Source organism: Engystomops pustulosus, chromosome 4 (assembly GCF_040894005.1).
Source record: "Engystomops pustulosus chromosome 4, aEngPut4.maternal, whole genome shotgun sequence".
NCBI lineage: Eukaryota > Metazoa > Chordata > Amphibia > Anura > Leptodactylidae > Engystomops > Engystomops pustulosus.
The window spans coordinates 151,058,033-151,077,983 of NC_092414.1; the positions used below are offsets into that span (position 1 = coordinate 151,058,033).

Consider the following 19,951-nt stretch of genomic DNA (forward strand, 5'->3'; position numbering starts at 1 on the left):
GAAAAGTTATAAGCACAAGAAGACGGCAAAATAAAAAAAAAATTTTTGTTCATGAGGTTTTAATTTTTGTAAATGTATGAAAACATTATAAAACCTATACAAATTTGGTATCCCTGTGATTGTACCGACCCAAAGAATAAATTAGATGCGTCATTTGTGGCGCTCAGTGAAAGCCGTAATATCCAAGCCCACAAGAATACGACACAAATGCGTTTTTTCACCACTTTCACTGCATTTGGAGTTTTTTTCCCGCTTCCCAGTACATGGCATGGAATATTCAATGCAATCACTATGAAGTGCAATTTGTTACGCAAAAAATGAGCCATCACACAGCTTTTTACGTGTAAAAATAAAAAAGTTATAGATTTTTGAAGGTGGGGAGTGAAAAATGGAAATGAAAAAACGGGAAATGGCCCGGCCCTTAACCGGTTAAATCACCTCTGAAGAAAGTTGACTTTTACTGAAACTCTGAAGGTCATTATTTTGTCAAAATTCTTTTGTTGTCTAGTTGACCAATCGGAACTCTTTAACACATTAAACTCTTTCAACATACAGTACTGTAGTATAGATTAGCAATACTTATAGCACTTACCGTAGTATCCCAGAGAAAAATAAATTACCGTATATTCCGGCGTATAAGACGACTTTTGAAGACTGAAAAATCTTCTGTCAGGTCTGGGGTCGTCTTATACGCCAGTAATGTTTCTCACCTTTCCCGCGATCCACCGAAGCTCTGCTGCCGGTCAGTCAGAGGCCCGCACCTGACCCCTGCGCTGCGCTGATAACTCGGCGCAGCACAGAGCGGGCAGATGTTTTGAATTGTGACAGACGCGGGCCTGCCTGTTACAGTGCACGGACTGTTCTGCATCTGGTCCGTGCGCTGGATCAGGGAGGGCCCGGAGCTGTCATAATTAGAACGGGCCCCCGATCCGCCCCCCGTCCCACCCACGTAACACTACTTACCCGCCGTCGACACCCATCACTTTCGCTGACGCAGGCTATGTGAAGCGTCTGCCTGCGCCAGGTCTGCTGAGGTCTATGACCCGGCACCTGACCGGCAGACGCGTCATCAGCCGTCGCCTGCGCCGGATCCCCTGATGAGAGGCAGCACGAAGAGGAGCGGGATAAGGTAAGAATTAATGTTTTTTATTTAGCTTAAATATATAGGGCCCTGTTTGGTGGTGGGGGACATTATTTATGGCTACTGGGGGTGCAGGACAGTAATTATAGCTACTGAGGGGACATTAATTAGGGCTACTGGGGGGAAGGACAGTAATTATAGCTACTGGGGGGGCAGGACAGTAATTATAGCTACTGGGGGGCAGGACATTAATTATAGCTACTGGGGGGGGGGCAGGACATTAATTATGGCTACTGGGGGGACAGGACATTAATTATAGCTACTGAGGGGGGGCAGGACATTAATTATGGCTTCTGGGAGGGGGGCATAATTAAAATTTTTACCGGTGTTTTGTATGCGTTGGAAAAGGGGTAGTCTTATACGGCGAATATATCTTAAACTCTATATTTTAACAGGAAAGTAGGGGGGTCATCTTAAACACCAGGTCGTCTTATAAGCTGGAATATACGGTAAGTCATCAGGTCATACTTCTGTTTTTTTGGAGCCCCATCATTTTGTGTCATGATTTGTACATAACCATGTCAGTGTCTTGTAGAGTTGATATCCAACAATTTTATTTTCCTGTAGTACTGTATTTAAAATTATGTTATTTCACTATATTTCAATACTTTATGGCTGGATAGATGTTCTGAAAACTGAACTGCATTTTTGGATACGTTTTTCTCATCTCCATATAAATTGAATTGCTAAAGCAGATGTAACGCTTGTAAGATTCTTAGTGTAGATGTTATAGTGATGGGTCTATACAGCTAGTACATGTGAGGGCTTATATTAAAAAAAATATAAAGTTTTATATGAATATATGCTAACGTACTATGACTATAACATCATGTTCTTTACAAACCTCAGCCACAGGATATTGTTGGGAATATATTAAACCCAATAAGCATTTGTCATTTTATCCAGCCGGCAAGTATTTACTATAAATATTCTACCAAACTTCATTTAATATGGAGTTATTGTTCATTCATACAGAAAGACAATGTAGCTCGTTATAGGAAATATTGAAAGAAACGTGATTTCTTACCATTTGCAACCATATATTCGTTGTTAAAACTTGATTTTTTTCATCCTAAAATGAGAATAAAAATGTGTTTAGAGAATAGCATCCCTGCCGTTATATTCAATTATTCTACTGTGCTTGTGCAGTCTATGTATTGTTCCCAAGATAGCATTCCTTCATCTCTTCTAACTGTTCCTTCTAAGCAAAGTTAGTATGCTGTTTCTTTATCTACCGAGAAGTCAGTCTTTGATATAGACAGAAAGAGAAAGAAAGACAAAGGGGTCATTTATCTTTAGTCAAGACTAGAGATGAGCGAACATACTCGTCCGAGCTTGATGCTCGATCGAGCATTAGGGTACTCGTAACTGCTCGTTGCTCGGACGAGTATTTCGCCCGCTCGAGAAAATGGCAGCTCCCGCCGTTTTGCTTTTTGGCGGCCAGAAACAGAGCCAATCACAAGCCAGGAGACTCTGCACTCCACCCAGCATGACGTGGTACCCTTACACGTCGATAGCAGTGGTTGGCTGGCCAGATCAGGTGACCCTGGGATAGACTAGCCGCTGCCCGCGCTGCTCGGATCATTCTCTGTCTGGATGCCGCTAGGGAGAGAGCTGCTGCTGGTCAGGGAAAGCGTTAGGGTGTTCTATTAGCTTACTGTTAGGCAGGAGTGATTCTACAACAGCCCTTCTTAGGGCTACAATAACGTTATCCTTTTTTTTTTTATTTGCTTGTGGCTGGGCTTGCTGGCACTAGTAGTGTGGTAGTAGTACCATATTGTAAGAATTAGCAGGGGGACTTGCTACCGTTGTGTTTAGCTCTTAGTGACACACATATCCACCTCAAACACCAAAGTGGGAAAATTTATTAGGGGTTTGATTTCAATTAGGCACAGTCTGCCAGTTTCTTTTTATTTTACGTTTATTTTTTTCATAACTCAGCGTCATCTCATCTGGCATAGTAGTGTGCTTTAATACTTGGCTAGAAAATAGCCATAGGAGAATCCAAACGGCTTACTTACGCCTACAGTAGCGTTATATATATTTGATTTCTGGTTGATCTGCTGGTGGCTGTAGTTGTTGCAGTGCATCTACTAGCAAATTGTGAGCAATTTGGAGTGAGACTTGCGACCACTGTGTTTTGCGCTTAGTGACGCACATATCCATCGCAAAGACCGAAGTGGGAAAATTTATTAGGGCCCGGGGTTGGATTTCAATTAGGCACAGTCTGCCATTTCCTTTTTTATTTTACGTTTATTTTTTTCATAACTCAGCGTCATCTCATCTGGCATAGTAGTGTGCTTTAATACTTGGCTAGAAAATAGCCATAGGAGAATCCAAACGGCTTACTTACGCCTACAGTAGCGTTATATATATTTGATTTCTGGTTGATCTGCTGGTGGCTGTAGTTGTTGCAGTGCATCTACTAGCAAATTGTGAGCATTTTGGAGTGAGACTTGCGACCACTGTGTTTTGCGCTTAGTGACGCACATATCCATCGCAAAGACCGAAGTGGGAAAATTTATTAGGGCCCGGGGTTGGATTTCAATTAGGCACAGTCTGCCATTTCCTTTTTTATTTTACGTTTATTTTTTTCATAACTCAGCGTCATCTCATCTGGCATAGTAGTGTGCTTTAATACTTGGCTAGAAAATAGCCATAGGAGAATCCAAACGGCTTACTTACGCCTACAGTAGCGTTATATATATTTGATTTCTGGTTGATCTGCTGGTGGCTGTAGTTGTTGCAGTGCATCTACTAGCAAATTGTGAGCAATTTGGAGTGAGACTTGCGACCACTGTGTTTTGCGCTTAGTGACGCACATATCCATCGCAAAGACCGAAGTGGGAAAATTTATTAGGGCCCGGGGTTGGATTTCAATTAGGCACAGTCTGCCATTTCCTTTTTTATTTTACGTTTATTTTTTTCATAACTCAGCGTCATCTCATCTGGCATAGTAGTGTGCTTTAATACTTGGCTAGAAAATAGCCATAGGAGAATCCAAACGGCTTACTTACGCCTACAGTAGCGTTATATATATTTGATTTCTGGTTGATCTGCTGGTGGCTGTAGTTGTTGCAGTGCATCTACTAGCAAATTGTGAGCAATTTGGAGTGAGACTTGCGACCACTGTGTTTTGCGCTTAGTGACGCACATATCCATCGCAAAGACCGAAGTGGGAAAATTTATTAGGGCCCGGGGTTGGATTTCAATTAGCCACAGTCTGCCATTTCCTTTTTTATTTTACGTTTATTTTTTTCATAACTCAGCGTCATCTCATCTGGCATAGTAGTGTGCTTTCATACTTGGCTAGAAAATAGCCATAGCAATAGGATAGCATTGTTTGGTTTTAAAAACTAAAAAACACAAAAAAAAAAAAAAAACACAAAAAAAAGGTAAAAAAAAAATTAAAGTTATAACTCTCATTTTCAAAATGTTTAACCCGAGGGCTAGGGGTAGAGGACGAGGGCGGGGACGTGGGCGTCCAACTACTGCAGGGGTCAGAGGCCGTGGTCCTGGGCGGGGTGAGACACCACCTGCTGATGAGGGAGCAGGGGAACGCCGCAGAGCTACACTCCCTAGGTTCATGTCTGAAGTTACTGGGACTCGTGGTAGAGCACTGTTGAGGCCAGAACAGTGCGAACAGGTGATGTCGTGGATTGCCGACAATGCTTCGAGCAATTTGTCCACCAGTCAGTCTTCCACGCAGTCCACCCATGTCACCGAAATCGGCACTCCTCCAGCTCCTGCACCTCAGCCTCCTCCCCCCCAGTCTGCCCCCTCCCAGCAAAATTTGCCATTTGTACTGGCATACTCTGAGGAACTGTTTTCTGGACCCTTCCCACAGTCACAAACCACTTGTCCGGTTGCTGCTGAGCAATTTTCCGATGCCCAGGTTTTCCACCAGTCGCAGTCTGTGGGTGATGATGACCTTGTTGACGTAGTGGAAGAAGTGTGTAAAGAGGTGTCCGACGATGAGGAGACACGGTTGTCAGACAGTGGGGAAGTTGTTGTCAGGGCAGGAAGTCCGAGGGGGGAGCAGACTGAGGGATCGGAGGATGATGAGGTGACAGACCCAAGCTGGGTTGAGAGGCCGGGTGAACACAGTGCTTCTGAGATGGAGGAGAGTCCTCGACCAGAACAGGTTGGAAGAGGCAGTGGTGGGGCCAGACGGAGAGGCAGGGCCAGAGCTGGTGCATCAGCGCCAAATGTGTCAACTAGTGAAGCTCCCCTGGCGAGGGCTCCTGCGGCGAGGGCTAGATTTTCAGAAGTCTGGAGGTTCTTTAAGGAAACACCGGATGACCGACGGACTGTGGTGTGCCACATTTGCCAAACCAGGATCAGCAGGGGTTCCACCACTACTAGCTTAACTACCACCAGTATGCGCAGGCATATGAATGCTAAACACCCCACTCAGTGGCAACAAGCGCGTTCACCTCCGGCCGTGCACACCACTGCTCCTTCCCCTGTCTCAGCTGATAGTCAGCCCCCTGCCCAGGACCCTGCCACAAAAACCCCATCGTCGCCTCCACGATCCTCCACAGCATCCACCAGCGTTCAGCTCTCCATACCCCAGACGCTGGAGCGGAAACACAAATATGGTGCAACCCACCCGCACGCCCAAGCCCTTAATGTGCACATCTCCAGATTGCTAAGCCTGGAGATGCTGCCCTATAGGCTAGTAGAGACCGAGGCCTTTCGCAGCCTCATGGCGGCGGCCGCCCCTCGGTATTCGGTCCCCAGCCGCCACTACTTTTCCCGATGTGCCGTCCCAGCCCTGCACCAGCACGTGTCAGACAACATAATCCGTGCCCTGACCAACGCCGTTTCTGACAAGGTCCACCTGACCACGGACACGTGGACGAGTGCTGCCGGGCAGGGCCACTATATATCGCTGACGGCACATTGGGTTAACTTGGTGGAGGCTGGGACCGAGTCTGACCCTGCGGCTGGTCATATACTGCCGACGCCGAGGATTGCGGGGCCTACCTCGGTCCAGGTGTTTCAGGCCTACTATGCCTCCTCCTCCTCCCACCCCTCCTCCACCTCCTCCTCCGAACGACCATCCGTGGGCATGGCGCCATCAGTCGGTAGCTCTAGGCACAGCAGCAGTGCCGTCGCTAAGCGACAGCAGGCGGTGCTGAAACTGCTGAGCCTAGGCGATAAAAGGCACACCGCCCAAGAACTATTACAGGGCATCACGGCGCAGACTGATCTGTGGCTGGCACCGCTGAACCTGAAGCCAGGCATGGTTGTGTGTGACAACGGCCGTAACCTGGTGGCGGCTCTGCAACTCGGCAGACTGACACATGTGCCATGCCTGGCCCATGTGTTAAATCTGATAGTTCAGCGTTTCCTCAAGACATACCCCAATCTGTCTGATTTGCTCACGAAGGTGCGCCGCATCTGTGCGCATTTCAGGAAGTCCAGCACAGATGCTGCCACTCTCAGGGCAGCGCAGCGCCGCCTCCAACTGCCCGCTCACCGACTGTTGTGCGTCGTGCCCACGAGGTGGAATTCAACACTGACCATGTTATCCAGAGTTTACCAGCAGCGCCGAGCGATTGTAGACTGCCAGATGTCAACTTCCACCAGAACTGGTAGTCAGGTCAGTCAGCTTCCTCAAGTCTACAATGAGGAGTGGACGTGGATGTCTGATATCTGTCAGGTGCTGAGTAACTTTGAGGAGTCAACACAGATGGTCAGTGGCGATGCCGCCATCATCAGCCTCACCATCCCGCTGCTTGGCCTGTTGAAAAACTCTCTGGTCAGCATGAAGTCGGAAGCTTTGCGCTCCTCACAAGAGACGGGGGAAGAAGATTCCCTTGTTGATAGCCAAAGCACCCTTAGGTCTGTTTCTCAGCGCATATCGGAGGAGGTGGAGGAGGATGAGGAGGAAGAGGAGGAGAATGTTGGCGAGACACAAGAGGGGACCATTGTTGAGTCCTTCACTGTTGAGCGTGTATGGGCAGAAGAAGAGGAGTTGGAGGAGTTGGAGGAGGAGGAAATGGACAGTCAGGCCAGTGAGGGGAGTGAATTCTTACGCGTTGGTACTCTGGCGCATATGGCAGATTTCATGCTAGGCTGCCTATCCCGTGACCCTCGCGTTCAAAGAATTTATTCCAGCACCGATTACTGGGTGTTCACTCTCCTGGACCCACGGTACAAGCAAAATCTTTCCACTCTCATCCCTGGAGAGGAAAGGAGTGTGAGAATGCATGAATACCAGCAGGCCCTGGTGCACAAGCTGAAACAGTAGTTCCCTTCTGACAGCGCTAGCGGCAGAGTGCGTAGTTCTGCGGGACAAGTAGCGAGGGAGAGTAGGCGAGCAGGCAGCTTGTCCAGCACTGGCAAGGGTACGCTTTACAAGGCTTTTGCCAGCTTTATGTCACCCCAGCAAGACACTGTCACCTGTCCCCAGTCTCGGCAGAGTAGGGCTGATCTTTACAGAAAGATGGTGAGGGAGTACGTAGCTGACCATACCATCGTCCTAAATGATCACACAGCTCCCTACAACTACTGGGTTTCAAAGCTGGACATGTGGCACGAACTGGCGCTGTACGCCTTGGAGGTTCTTGCCTGCCCTGCCGCTAGCGTCTTGTCCGAGCGGGTTTTCAGTGCAGCTGGTGGCATCATCACCGATAAGCGTACACGCCTGTCGACTGACAGCGCTGACAGGCTGACGCTTATCAAGATGAATAAAGCCTGGATTTCTCCTAATTTCCAATCTCCACCAGGTGAAGGAAGCTCAACCTGAATAATTTATCCACTCCTCCTCCTCCTCATTTTCCTCCTTCTCCTCCTCTTTGTACAGTAAAGCAGAGGAAACTGGCTATTTTTTTACAGGGCCCACTGGCTCTAGCTATAGTACTTTATGCATTTAATTTTTATGGAGGGCCACCGACCCGGTCCTCTGTTTTAAACAATTTTTGGGAGTGCCACATACAGGCACTCAATCTATTCAATTTTTCAGGAGGGCCACCTTCCTGCTCCTCTGGTTTGAAAACTTTTTTGGACTGCCACATACAGGCACTCAATCTATTCCATTTTTATGGAGGGCCACCTACCTGCTCCTCTGGTTTGAAAACTTTTTTGGACTGCCACATACAGGCACTCAATCTATTCCATTTTTATGGAGGGCCACCTACCTGCTCCTCTGGTTTGAAAACTTTTTTGGACTGCCACATACAGGCATTCAATCTATTCCATTTTTATGGAGGGCCACCTACCTGCTCCTCTGGTTTGAAAACTTTTTTGGACTGCCACATACAGGCACTCAATCTATTCCATTTTTCTGGAGGGCCACCTACCTGCTCCTCTGGTTTGAAAACTTTCTTGGACTGCCACATACAGGCACTCAATCTATTCCATTTTTATGGAGGGCCACCTACCTGCTCCTCTGGTTTGAAAACTTTTTTGGACTGCCACATACAGGCACTCAATCTATTCCATTTTTATGGAGGGCCACCTACCTGCTCCTCTGGTTTGAAAACTTTTTTGGACTGCCACATACAGGCACTCAATCTATTCCATTTTTCTGGAGGGCCACCGACCTGCTCCTCTGGTTTGAAAACTTTTTTGGACTGCCACATACAGGCACTATCCAAATTGAATTGTCTCCATAGCAGCCTCCACACGTTGTCTCCATTGCTACCTCCAAAAGTCGTCCATATAGCTGCCTCCATACATCGTCCCTTTATCAAACGAGGTGTGTCAGGCCGAAATTTGGGTTGTTTTCATGGATTCCACATCAAAGTTGTTAACTTTGTCGCCACCCTGCTGTGTTATCCACAAAATACACTGGCAAACTTTTACCATTTACGGATATTATTTCAGCGCTTCTTGCGCATCTGTTTACATTCCCCTCACCCGCCATATTCCAAACTTATAAGAACGCTACTACACTTGATCTTATACAAAAGGTTCTTAGAAGTGCTGTTTGGGGAGTAGCCTAGAGACAGGGGCTTGGATTGGCGAAAGCTCGCCTGGCAGCGGAGCGCCAGCTCCATCCCAAGAACCAACTAACATAGTTTTAACTGCAGCACCTTTAATCTACTACTAGTTCACTGCCTCCATACATGGCCGCCTTATCAAACGTGCTGTGTCAGGCAGAATTTTGGGTTGTTTTCATGGCTTCCACAACAAACTTGTTAACTTTGTCACCACCCTGCTGTGTAATCCTCAAAATATACTGGCAAACTTTTACCATTTACGGATATTATTTCAGCGCTTCTTGCGCATCTGTTTACATTCCCCTCACCCGCCATATTCCAAACTTATAAGAACGCTACTACACTTAACTTGGTGCAGGCTGGGACCGAGTCTGACCCTGGGGCTGGTCATATACTGCCGACGCAGAGGATTGCGGGGCCTACCTCGGTCCAGGTGTTTCAGGCCTACTATGCCTCCTCCTCCTCCCACCCCTCCTCCACCTCCTCCTCCTCCTCCGAATTACCATCCGTGGGCATGGCGCCATCAGTCGGTAGCTCTAGGCACAGCAGCAGTGCCGTCGCTAAGCGACAGCAGGCGGTGCTCAAACTGCTGAGCCTAGGTGATAAAAGGAACACCGCCCAAGAGCTATTACAGGGCATTCCGCATCAAACTTGTTAACTTTGTCGCCACCGTGCTGTGTAAGCCACAAAATATACTGGAAAACTTTTTTCATTTACAGATATTATTTCAGCGCTTCTTGCGCAGATGTTTACATTCCCCTCACCCGCCATATCCCAAACTTATAAGAACGCTACTACACTTGATATTATACAAAAGGTTCTTAGAAGTGCTGTTTGGGGAGTAGCCTAGAGACAGGGGCTTGGATTGGCAAAAGCTCGCCTGGCAGCGGAGCGCCAGCTCCATGCCAAGATCCAACTAACATAGTTTTAACTGCAGCACCTTTAATCTACTACTAGTTCACTGCCTCCATACATGGTCCCCTTATCAAACGAGCTGTGTCAGGCAGAATTTTGGATTGTTTTCATGGCTTCCATGTTAACTTTGTCGCCACCCTGCTGTGTAATCCACAAAATATACTGGCAAACTTTTATCATGTACCAATATTATTTGTGCGCTTCTTGCTCACCTCCTTTGGTTCCTCTCTGCCACCCATTGGTTTGAAGCCTGAGTCCATTTAGGGTATGTTGCCATGCCACTCTCTAGCCTGCCGCTGCTGCCGCTGCCTCTGCATGCCGTCCCCTATAGTGTCAGGGTCAATTATTGGATGTTTTAGATGCTATCTAGCCTCATTCGGTCACTCTGTCATGGCCATGCTGTTGCCCATAATTTTGGCATAATGGTGCGATTAAGCAGCCTCAGAGGCATCCATGCATGCTGCCCCTGCTGTTTCCTGTCCATTTCCGTGGTGTTTCCATCCTTTTCTGAGGTTCCCAGGTGTTTGGCCAAGCTTCCCTGTGCAGAGCCTTGGTCCCCTTGAAAAATGCTCGAGTCTCCCATTGACTTCAATGGGGCTCGTTACTCGAAACGAGCACTCGAGCATCGGGAAAAGTTCGTCTCGAATAACGAGTACCCGAGCATTTTAGTGCTCGCTCATCTCTAGTCAAGACATTTGTATATGTCTATTTTTGCTTTTCTGGGTTTTGGACTTGTTTCAATTAACTTAGAGGGTGATAAATCAAGTATGTGTGTCTGTTGTTTTTTGCACCACTTTTTAAAAAATTCTCACAAAAGTTGCAAATTCTTCTGCAACCCCCTTGTGTCATTTTACTGTGCAAAAATTTATCAAAAATATATGAAGCGTAACCCTTAGAAATTGTTGTGTGGCTTACTTTGATAGGTGAGTGGGAAAAGTAGCAAATTTTAATGCAAATGTAAGAGAAAAAAAGCCTAAGATAAATAAGTAGCATGTATATATATTTTATCATTACGACCAGTGATGGTCTGCAGTCTTTATGAGTGGCAATTACTTCAGTAAAGTGAAAAAAAAAAAATTGATGTGGAGTTTTAGGGAGGTGGTGCTGGACTGAACAGAACTGCAGCAGATAATTAGTTTATTTTTTATTATTTTAGGCAGAATTTACTTCTAAATCCAGAAGTCACTTTCTGACTTGGTTTCACAAACAGTATAGCCAGACACTATTAGGGTTATCTGCATCTGGTCACCCAACATGGTATCAGCTGTCACTATGCTAGTAAAACCAAAAGTTTTTGTTCACAAGTGAAACAAATAATTATCCATATCTACCATTACAAGCAAAAGTAGGAAAATTTCCATATATACTTGTGTATAAGCCATGTTTTTCAGGACTCTATGACACTATGGTGTCGCCGCTGCTGAAGTCCTAGTGTGCGCCTGTGGGCATAGCACATGGACACGTCTCTGCCCACTGTTACGAGTGAAAAGAAGAAGGAAGAGGAGCTGCAGGGAGCATTGGAAGGTGAGTATGTCAGTTTATTGTTTTACCCACCAAGGGGCTGCAGGGCATTGCATTAATAGGGGGACTGCAGAGCATTGCGTTAATAGGGGAACTACAGAGCATTTTATAAGGGGATTTGCAGATCATTTCATTAGCGTGCTGCAGGGAATTTCATTAGGGGGCTGCAGGGAATTTCACTAGGGGGCTGCATGGAATTTCATTACTAGAGGGGCTGCTTCAGGGAATTTCATTATAGGGGTGCATTTCATTACTGAGGGTGGCTACTGGGCATTATATATCACTGGGGGAGGCTGGTGGGTTTTACATTACTAAGGGAGGCTGAGAACAGTGCATTTCCCATCTTAGGCTTATACTAAGGTCAATACATTTTCCCATTTGTTTGTGGTTAAATTAGGTACCTCGGTTTATACTCGGATTATCTTATACACAAATATACAAAGTTTTTGGATATTTTTGAAAATTCTAGTGGACTTTAGGTGATGCAACAAGACTATGACTAAGGCCCCTTCCACACTAGCGAGTGTGATGCGATGAACTCGCATCACACTCGCAACGCAAGCTGCCGGGAACGCACGGCCCGAACGCTGCACCGCGGGAGTGAACTGACATGCTGAGTTCACTCCCGCGGTGCAGCGTTTGGGCCGTGCGTTCCCGGCAGCTTGCGTTGCGAGTGTGATGCGAGTTCATCGCATCACACTCGCTAGTGTGGAAGGGGCCTAAAGCTCACAAACGAACTAAGGAATGGTTGAAAAAATTGCTTGTTTCTGTCTTAGAATGGCAAAGTCAAAGTCTTATCCATAACCCGATTGGGATTGCTGTGGTTTGGCCTAAAGAGACCTGAGAATGCAAAATACCCAAGAAATATAGAGGAACTGAAAAACAATTGCAATAAGGAATGGTGCAAAAATGGTGGAGACAATTGTACTAAAGGTGAATATACAGATTATTACAAAAAGATATTCACTTTTTCTCCCTGAGTCCAATAAATGACTTGAACAGCAAAACTCTTTGGGGGGTTTGTCACGACTTGTACTCCTTAAAACAAACATACAAGCCTTTGATTTAATTGTGCTAAGACAGGAATTGTGACTACTCTGCCCTCTTTGCTCGTTGGGCATAATGCCCCAGAGTATGATACATCCTTCCCCCTTTCATGTTGTTAGTTAACAAGTACACCCAAACCCTAATTTACTCTGACATACAATTGGCTATGTAGCACATTTTTGAATTGTGCTCATGGTTTGGACACAGGAATGGTTTTACTATGCAGATATGCATGTCTATGGGGGTGCACAGAAAATGAAGGAATTTTGGGAACAGAGACATCCAGTGTTTGATATGCTGATTGGTAGTTGAAGGGATCTAGAAGGCATGAGTATCCTGCTGTCTGGGAATAAAAAAAGAGGAATGGTCCAAGACCATAGGGATGAAAGAGATACTAAGAATAAATCATTTGTTATTTCCCAGCTCTTTATAGCATTCACCTAAAAGGTTTAATTATTTTATAGATAGGAAAATGCCGAGATGGCCAATGCAGATTTAGCTCATATGTTATGGTGGTGTCCAAAACTATTTTATTAATGGGAGGTTACAAGCGATTTTAAGAATCTCAAGCCCACATGAGGCAAAAATCTCGATGTTGCAGGTATAAGTGGAGAAGAGACATCCATATTATATGCAACAAAAATGACTGATCTTGGTGAGGAGAGTAATCTTCTCCAACTGGAAGTAAGTAGTGTCGCCGAAACCTCTGGTATGGGAGGAAAATATGGACTTACTGCTGTTGGCAGAAAGATGGAAATACGCTTTTAAAAAAATCTGATATTAAAAAGGTATGGTTGGCGTGGTCTCTAGGAGTCTAGATACCACTTCATCTTTCACTGAGAATGGAAAAGTTAGCATTTTTCTTTTTTACTCTCTCTGCCTGGGTCAGCTTTGTATACACACCGATAGCATAGAACACGATGGTCTCTCTTCCCTAAATTCCTCAATTTTCTGTACACCTCTATATGCGTATTTAATATAAGCAAATCTAAGCAAAAATCTCGTAAAACTGATCCTGTGGCCCAACCCTAAGTACAATTCTAAAATGTGTTACATGGCCAAAGTTGTTCTGGTAGTGTAATTTAGGGTTTTGTTTTCTATTTGTTTTGAATTATTTTTATTGGATTGAAATGTTTTTGCTATAAAAAGAAATATTAAAAAAGAAATGTGCTTTACTTGGCTGTTTAGTCCTTTCAGTGAATATGATATATTGTGTTTTTTTTCCATAACGCTACCCAGGTTATAAATAGCACTCAATATAACACGGACAACTTACAGTTTTCCTTGCATCTGATTAAGGCTACCTTCACACTGCCATATGCTCACCCGGCAAGCATACGGTAGCATATATAAGGGGCGAGCATATGGCAGCGTGCTGGAATGGAGGAAGGATGAGCACTACTCAACCCGACCCTCGCCATAGTGAGGCATGCTGGATATACAGTACGTCCCCACAATGGCAGTATGGAAGAGGCCTAAGGCTGCTTTCATTTGAAAATATACTAAGCCCAGGCTGGCACCCAGGCATAGCATACGTTCAGCTGGAGAGGTGGAGAGGTGAGTGCTGCACACCCCTCCTTCTCTTCATAAGAAGGGCGCTGCCGGGCCTTATAGATAGAGCAGGCGCTATCTTTTTTTTCGGCGATAACACGTTAGTGACATACGTGTGCTCACCATACCATGCCGTTCACAATGCACGGTATGGCGGCCGGATACTAGCTGCCATTTGTACATATGCCCGCCATATACGAAGTCTAAAAGGAGCCTAAGTGTTAAGCACAAACACTGAGAGTTTAGCAGATGATGGGTAAATACTACAAAGCAGACTCCATTCTCGCATAAAGGAGAAACAGAAACTCTTCAATGTATTTCTCAATATGTATTTCTATTCATTAGTATGCTTTATCTAGCATTGTGTAGACTGAGGTAAAACCACAAAAAACATACTTGCATTTATTTGTTGATCCACCTCTGTCCGTCCTCTATTTGTGAACAGTGAAGAGCTACTTATGGCTGAAAGCATTGCAGATTGTGTACTGCATGTCCTAACCAATGTGGGAGGAAGTGACAGCAATTACATGAATTACATGAAATAAAGTGACTCTTATTGAAAAATAAATAAATAAAAATGTTCTTTACCTCAGCAATAGCAATTAAGGCTGATTTCAGATGGACAAATACAGCATTTACAAACTGCAGATGAGAGGTTTTTGCTAGCACCATGGACAGCTAACAGAATCCTTTATCAAGCATATGCAAATGATTATGACAAATCTTGATAAACAAATAAAGATTACGCAGCAAATGTTAAAAATAACAATAAAACCTTCCAACATGCTGGAATTAATTGCCCCACATGTATGTTCTTATCTTTAACTTGAGTTTAGCTTGAACTTATCCATAGAATAGATCACATAGAACACATGTAGACACATATATGCAACGGTACATTACCTGCTTTCATTAAGCCTTGCACATTGGGGGTCATTTACTAAGGGCCCGAAACGCATTTTTTCGTGGGGTTGCCCGGAAATTACCGATTTGTGCCGAATTGCCCCGGGTTTTTGGCGCACGCGATCGGATTGTGGCGCATCGGCGCAGGAATGCACTAAACAGAAATCGGGGGCGTGGCTGTCGGAAAACCCAACGGATTCGGAAAAACCACCATATTTTTTTTAAAAATGTGTCGCTCGACACGAACTTACCTGCACCCAGCATAGCTTGGTGAACTGCAGTGCCCCATTGTGTTCCTCTTTCTACCCGTTTCTGGGTTTTACAGCATCATTTGTGCTTAATGATCTTAGTTCTACTTCACGGAATAATTTTTTTTATAATACTGTCGTAATTGTATGATACTGTCACAGACCAACAGCACCACTGGGGACGACACTTCTTAAATAGTAGTCCAATATGATGCAATGAGTCTTAACTAAACAGCAGCACCGACACTGTCATTATGTTTACAGGGTCAGTTCTTCTGTTTAGTGGAGGAACAGACACTCCTTGCATGATATATTGCCATGATGTAAGGAGTCTCATCTTCAGCAGTGTTGTCAGTCTGTGACACTAGACTCGGGAAAGGTTTGTCTTTCACTGATCTACAATGGCAGTGTGGAATTGGCCCAATACAGATTATGCATCTGTAATAGATACTGACAATATTGACTGAAAAACCCACCCACACAGGAAGCAGGATGCTCAACCGATCCGTTTTTTGTATTTACCATTTGTGGCTTCCTAGCAGAGATAGATTCTGTGTACTGTGTGCTGATCTCCTGTTTTCTGAAAATCCTATTGTAAATTTTTTGCCTACTTGATTCTACCTAATTAAAGTTAAATGCTTGTCTCCTGTGGGGCTGTTTTTTAATGAGACTAGAGAGAGGCATTTTAATTCATAATTAGCCGCGAGCTGGCAGGCAGCGTGTATTTGTGGCGCTGTGCTGCCCTCCGTCATTGTTGTTTGTCATTCACTAATTGTCTTTGTGTATTCTACGACATTTACTGTGATCACTTGAAATAGAGTTGTGTATTAGACAGCCACCGAATCTGTGTGGCAGCTAGAAAAGAACATATTATTCTACTAAGCAAACTCTATTACATGAACAAAACCAGGACGGGACAATGCAGCTGGGGCTACACAGAAGAGTTTTCACTTCATTGTGCAAATCCTCCATATAGAGATGTATACGTGACTTTTCTCTGAATCACTTAGAAGAAAGCTGACGTTGTGTGTTCAATTGGAAAGCAAATGATAAATATCTTGGGGGAGATTTATCATTAGGCAGGATTTTGAGCAGTTGTCTATGAGTTAGACTGGCAGGTTTCCACCAGTCGGATTTATAGTGTGGTGTATGTGCAGTGTTAAATGTCTTCTGATGAGCTGTGTGTGCTCTATACGAATAGACTGCACCAGTCGCACGTATGATTAACATCTGCTCAATCTCTGCCTTTTTGCTATGTCTTTACACAAGAAATTCTCAGATACCTCAAAAATAAAATTGATTCCTAAGGGTCTGCGTACCCAAATGTTGTGTACTATGTTTGTATAAAATCTAATAAAACATAAATATTAAAAATAAAATTGAGCAAAAATTTAAAAGTTGAGCAAAATCTTCCCCTTGTAATAGCAATGGACCTACATACACCACCTCCTATGTGGTATAGTTTTGCGATGAAATTTGCATTCTTTTGAAAATTCTCAGTTGATAAATGTGGTGTTGCAAACTCTGTGGTGTATTTTTTCCGCCATTGCGTGACTTTAGAATTGTGTTTTTTTCTCGCTAAAAAGACCTCAAAAATGATGTTTGCAATGACTTTATGCCAAGAAGCTACATAGGACTAATGATAAATCTCCCCCATTGTGGCAAATCGTGGCCTACAACAAGACATCCTAGAGTCATATATGACTATTTCATAAAGGCATCCTATAGTTTTATGTAATTTATGTGAATTAAACTATAGTAAATTAAATGGAACCTGTCACCACATTTTCACAAATGCAGCTAGTGACAGGTTCGACCTATTCACAAACTGACACCCTTTTTTCAGCATATATATTTTCATAAATCAACTTTATGTTATATTCCCTGGTATCAGAGCAGACATGTCCTGTTTGACTGGCACCTCCGGTCTCCAGGCCTCTTGTAAGTATTTAGCCCTTCATGTTATGGGCCTAACGTGATCTCATCTAAGGTCCTGTTACATCTGCAACGTCTATCCCATGTATATTCTTTGTCATATATCACAGCATGCTGCCATGGAGAATGGGGAGAAGTAGAATCCATGGAGGCATGCTGGGATTTCATGTGATCAGATGCATACACGGGGTAGACATTGCAAATCCACAGCTGCTGGAAGGACCCACATGAGTCGGAGGAGTCGTGTCCCATGGATTCAGCTCCCCAGCTGAATATAATCATGCTGCAGATTGTGGTGCCTGTGCTGCAGCATTGGACTGGTCCACCTGCTGCTATAACCTCCCTTTAGCTGTGAAACTTCCTCTTTTTGTAATAGATGCCCTGCCCACCAGCCATGGCCATCTGTGAAGCTGCCTGAAGTTGCCTGTATGACTATACTTTTCATGGCAGCAGAGGACACCCTACAAATATGGAGAAAGTGGTACAGAGCTGGGTCTGTAATGGGATCCAAGAAATTAAGTGAATAATTCCCTCTTGGGTTTATCCTTCCCCTGTCCTATATGTATCCTTTCTGGACCTGATGAAAGGGAAGATCTCCCCCTTCCCCGAAATGTGTTGTCCTTTTTAAACCTGTTTTTTTTCCTCATTTATTTATCTAGAAATATTATGATGGCTTAGACAGCTTAATTAATGTGGCACCTGAGGTGGTCATTGCTGAAATTCAAAAGACACAAATTTAGGACGACTATTTCCTAAGTTTTCTCCTGTACCACTTTTTAAATGCTTGTGATTCATAAATCTCTTGTACACATCTTGGTTCAGATCCAGTGGAGAAAACTAACTAGTCTGAAAAGTGGGTTGGCAAAAATTTGCTAGATTTATAAATTAGACAATTTTAAGGACGTATAAATTACATGACTGTAACAATATATATTCCCACCCCATTGAACTAATGGAAAGGAAGACTCGCCACCTCTGGATACCCAAACTTTTTTTTTTGTATAGATGGAAAGATCAACACCTTTTGGTTTATTAATTGTTATAATTTTGTTGTTATAAGGCTAAATAACCTACCATATTTATTTCCTTACTCCACTTTGGTGTAACTGCATGCTAAGATGTGCAATAACTTGATGCACTTTGACGTACAGGTACATCCCATCGGCAGGAGTCTGACACAATAACAAAAATAATATAAAAAAATTAAAATAATGATTAAAAAATACTTATAATAACAAATAATAATTAGCTGTTCCTGTGAAAAAAATACCTAAATAAATAAAGAAAACATATATGGTATTATTTCTAATAAATCATCCTCCTCTGTCACATATACACTGGGAGGTTTCCCATGTATACTACAAGCAAATTGTAAAAAAAAGATATGCAGATATGTAGCCTACAAAATCAAAAGAAAAAGATGCTAAATATTCAGTACCCCTAAGGCTACACTGAGCTTGCTGTTTACAGTAGCATACAGTAGGTTTTAACAAAACTGAACCAAAAAAATCCAAATAGAAAGAGAAGTACAGAGAATTTAACTTCTTATAATGTAGAAGGGTGACGTATGCAATGACTTTGCAGCTCAACTTGCTAGGAAATACACAATTATATTAGTTTATTATTTATATATAATTATAAATTTGGAATTTTCTGCAATATTCATAATAAAATCCATGGCATAACTTTTATATACTGGGTGGAAAAGCCTGTCATTTTGACCCTATAGTTTTATGGCAAAATAATTAACATGCAAAGACTGCTACATCATATTTTTCTATGTCTTGGTCTGAAAGACAGCATAGCTTGAAACCCCCAAACTAAAGTGGTTTAGTGATTTGGAAGGTAGTTAAGGAGCAAGATTTGTGAGAATAGATTTTTTTGGGTAGTTGTGGAAGGGGGGACTTAAAATTCCTAAACTAAGATTTGCAGCAATTCACACAAACTCAACCTTGTTGGATTTCATGTGACTTTGCTATTGCACCAGTATGCAGCCTAAAGCCACATTGAAACGACTGTAGCCCAACATATACTCCCATTGGCGTGTGACAAAGGAGAACCATGACCCCTTCCCTCTCCTTAGGGGATATCGGCACACGGCTGTACAAACAGAAAGAGATAGAACACCTCCGCCGTGTGCCTATTGCCATCTTTGGGAACATATATACGGCCGTATATACGTCCCCACAACGGTCATTTGAATGTAGCCTGAATGTAGTAGGGAAGTATATGGTTAATAAGAAGGAATATTATAATTTTGTAATATGCAAACTCATCTTATGATTAATTCCCAATGTTATTAATAACCCTACAATAACGAGTTATGTGTAGCAAGTCTCTCCTAGAAATGAACCTGGCTATAAGTATCCATTCATGACGAGACAATGCCAACATTTTTCATAGTGTCTTCTGATATATGACTATGGCCGAGGAAGGCAGGATTTTACTCTTAAAACTATTACACAGAAGGTTAGGCATAGTAAGAAGGCACATTAATCAAGTAAAGTTTATTAATGGAAGGCTCTCCTTGTGCCAAAAGTAAAAGACTTGGAAGAAAAGATCAATAAAATCAATGTGTAAGACTAGATTTATCAAGCACACAAACAAAACAAAACTTCAAAATGTTTTTCTAGACTTCTGTATCTGCAAGCCAGAAACAAACAACTTTAAGTTAGTTTCTGTAGTAAGCACAAAATCTGCACCTTATTTTCTTGTCTCAGATGCTGAATCTGCATTCT

The 19,951-nt window shown here is 43.5% G+C and overlaps 1 protein-coding gene across 2 annotated transcripts in view; it reads right to left on the reverse strand.

The window, feature by feature from the left end:
- LOC140127418 (neuronal acetylcholine receptor subunit alpha-7) overlaps positions 1–19,951 on the reverse strand; it is a 144,261-nt gene that overhangs the window by 53,580 nt on the left and 70,730 nt on the right. For both annotated transcript variants that reach the window (XM_072148095.1, XM_072148094.1), the window contains one exon: positions 2,169–2,213. Coding sequence is in view for 1 of the 2 variants with exons in the window: in XM_072148094.1 (XP_072004195.1) it covers positions 2,169–2,213 (45 nt within the window). In the remaining variant the exon portion in view is untranslated. The remainder of the gene's footprint in view (positions 1–2,168; positions 2,214–19,951) is intronic.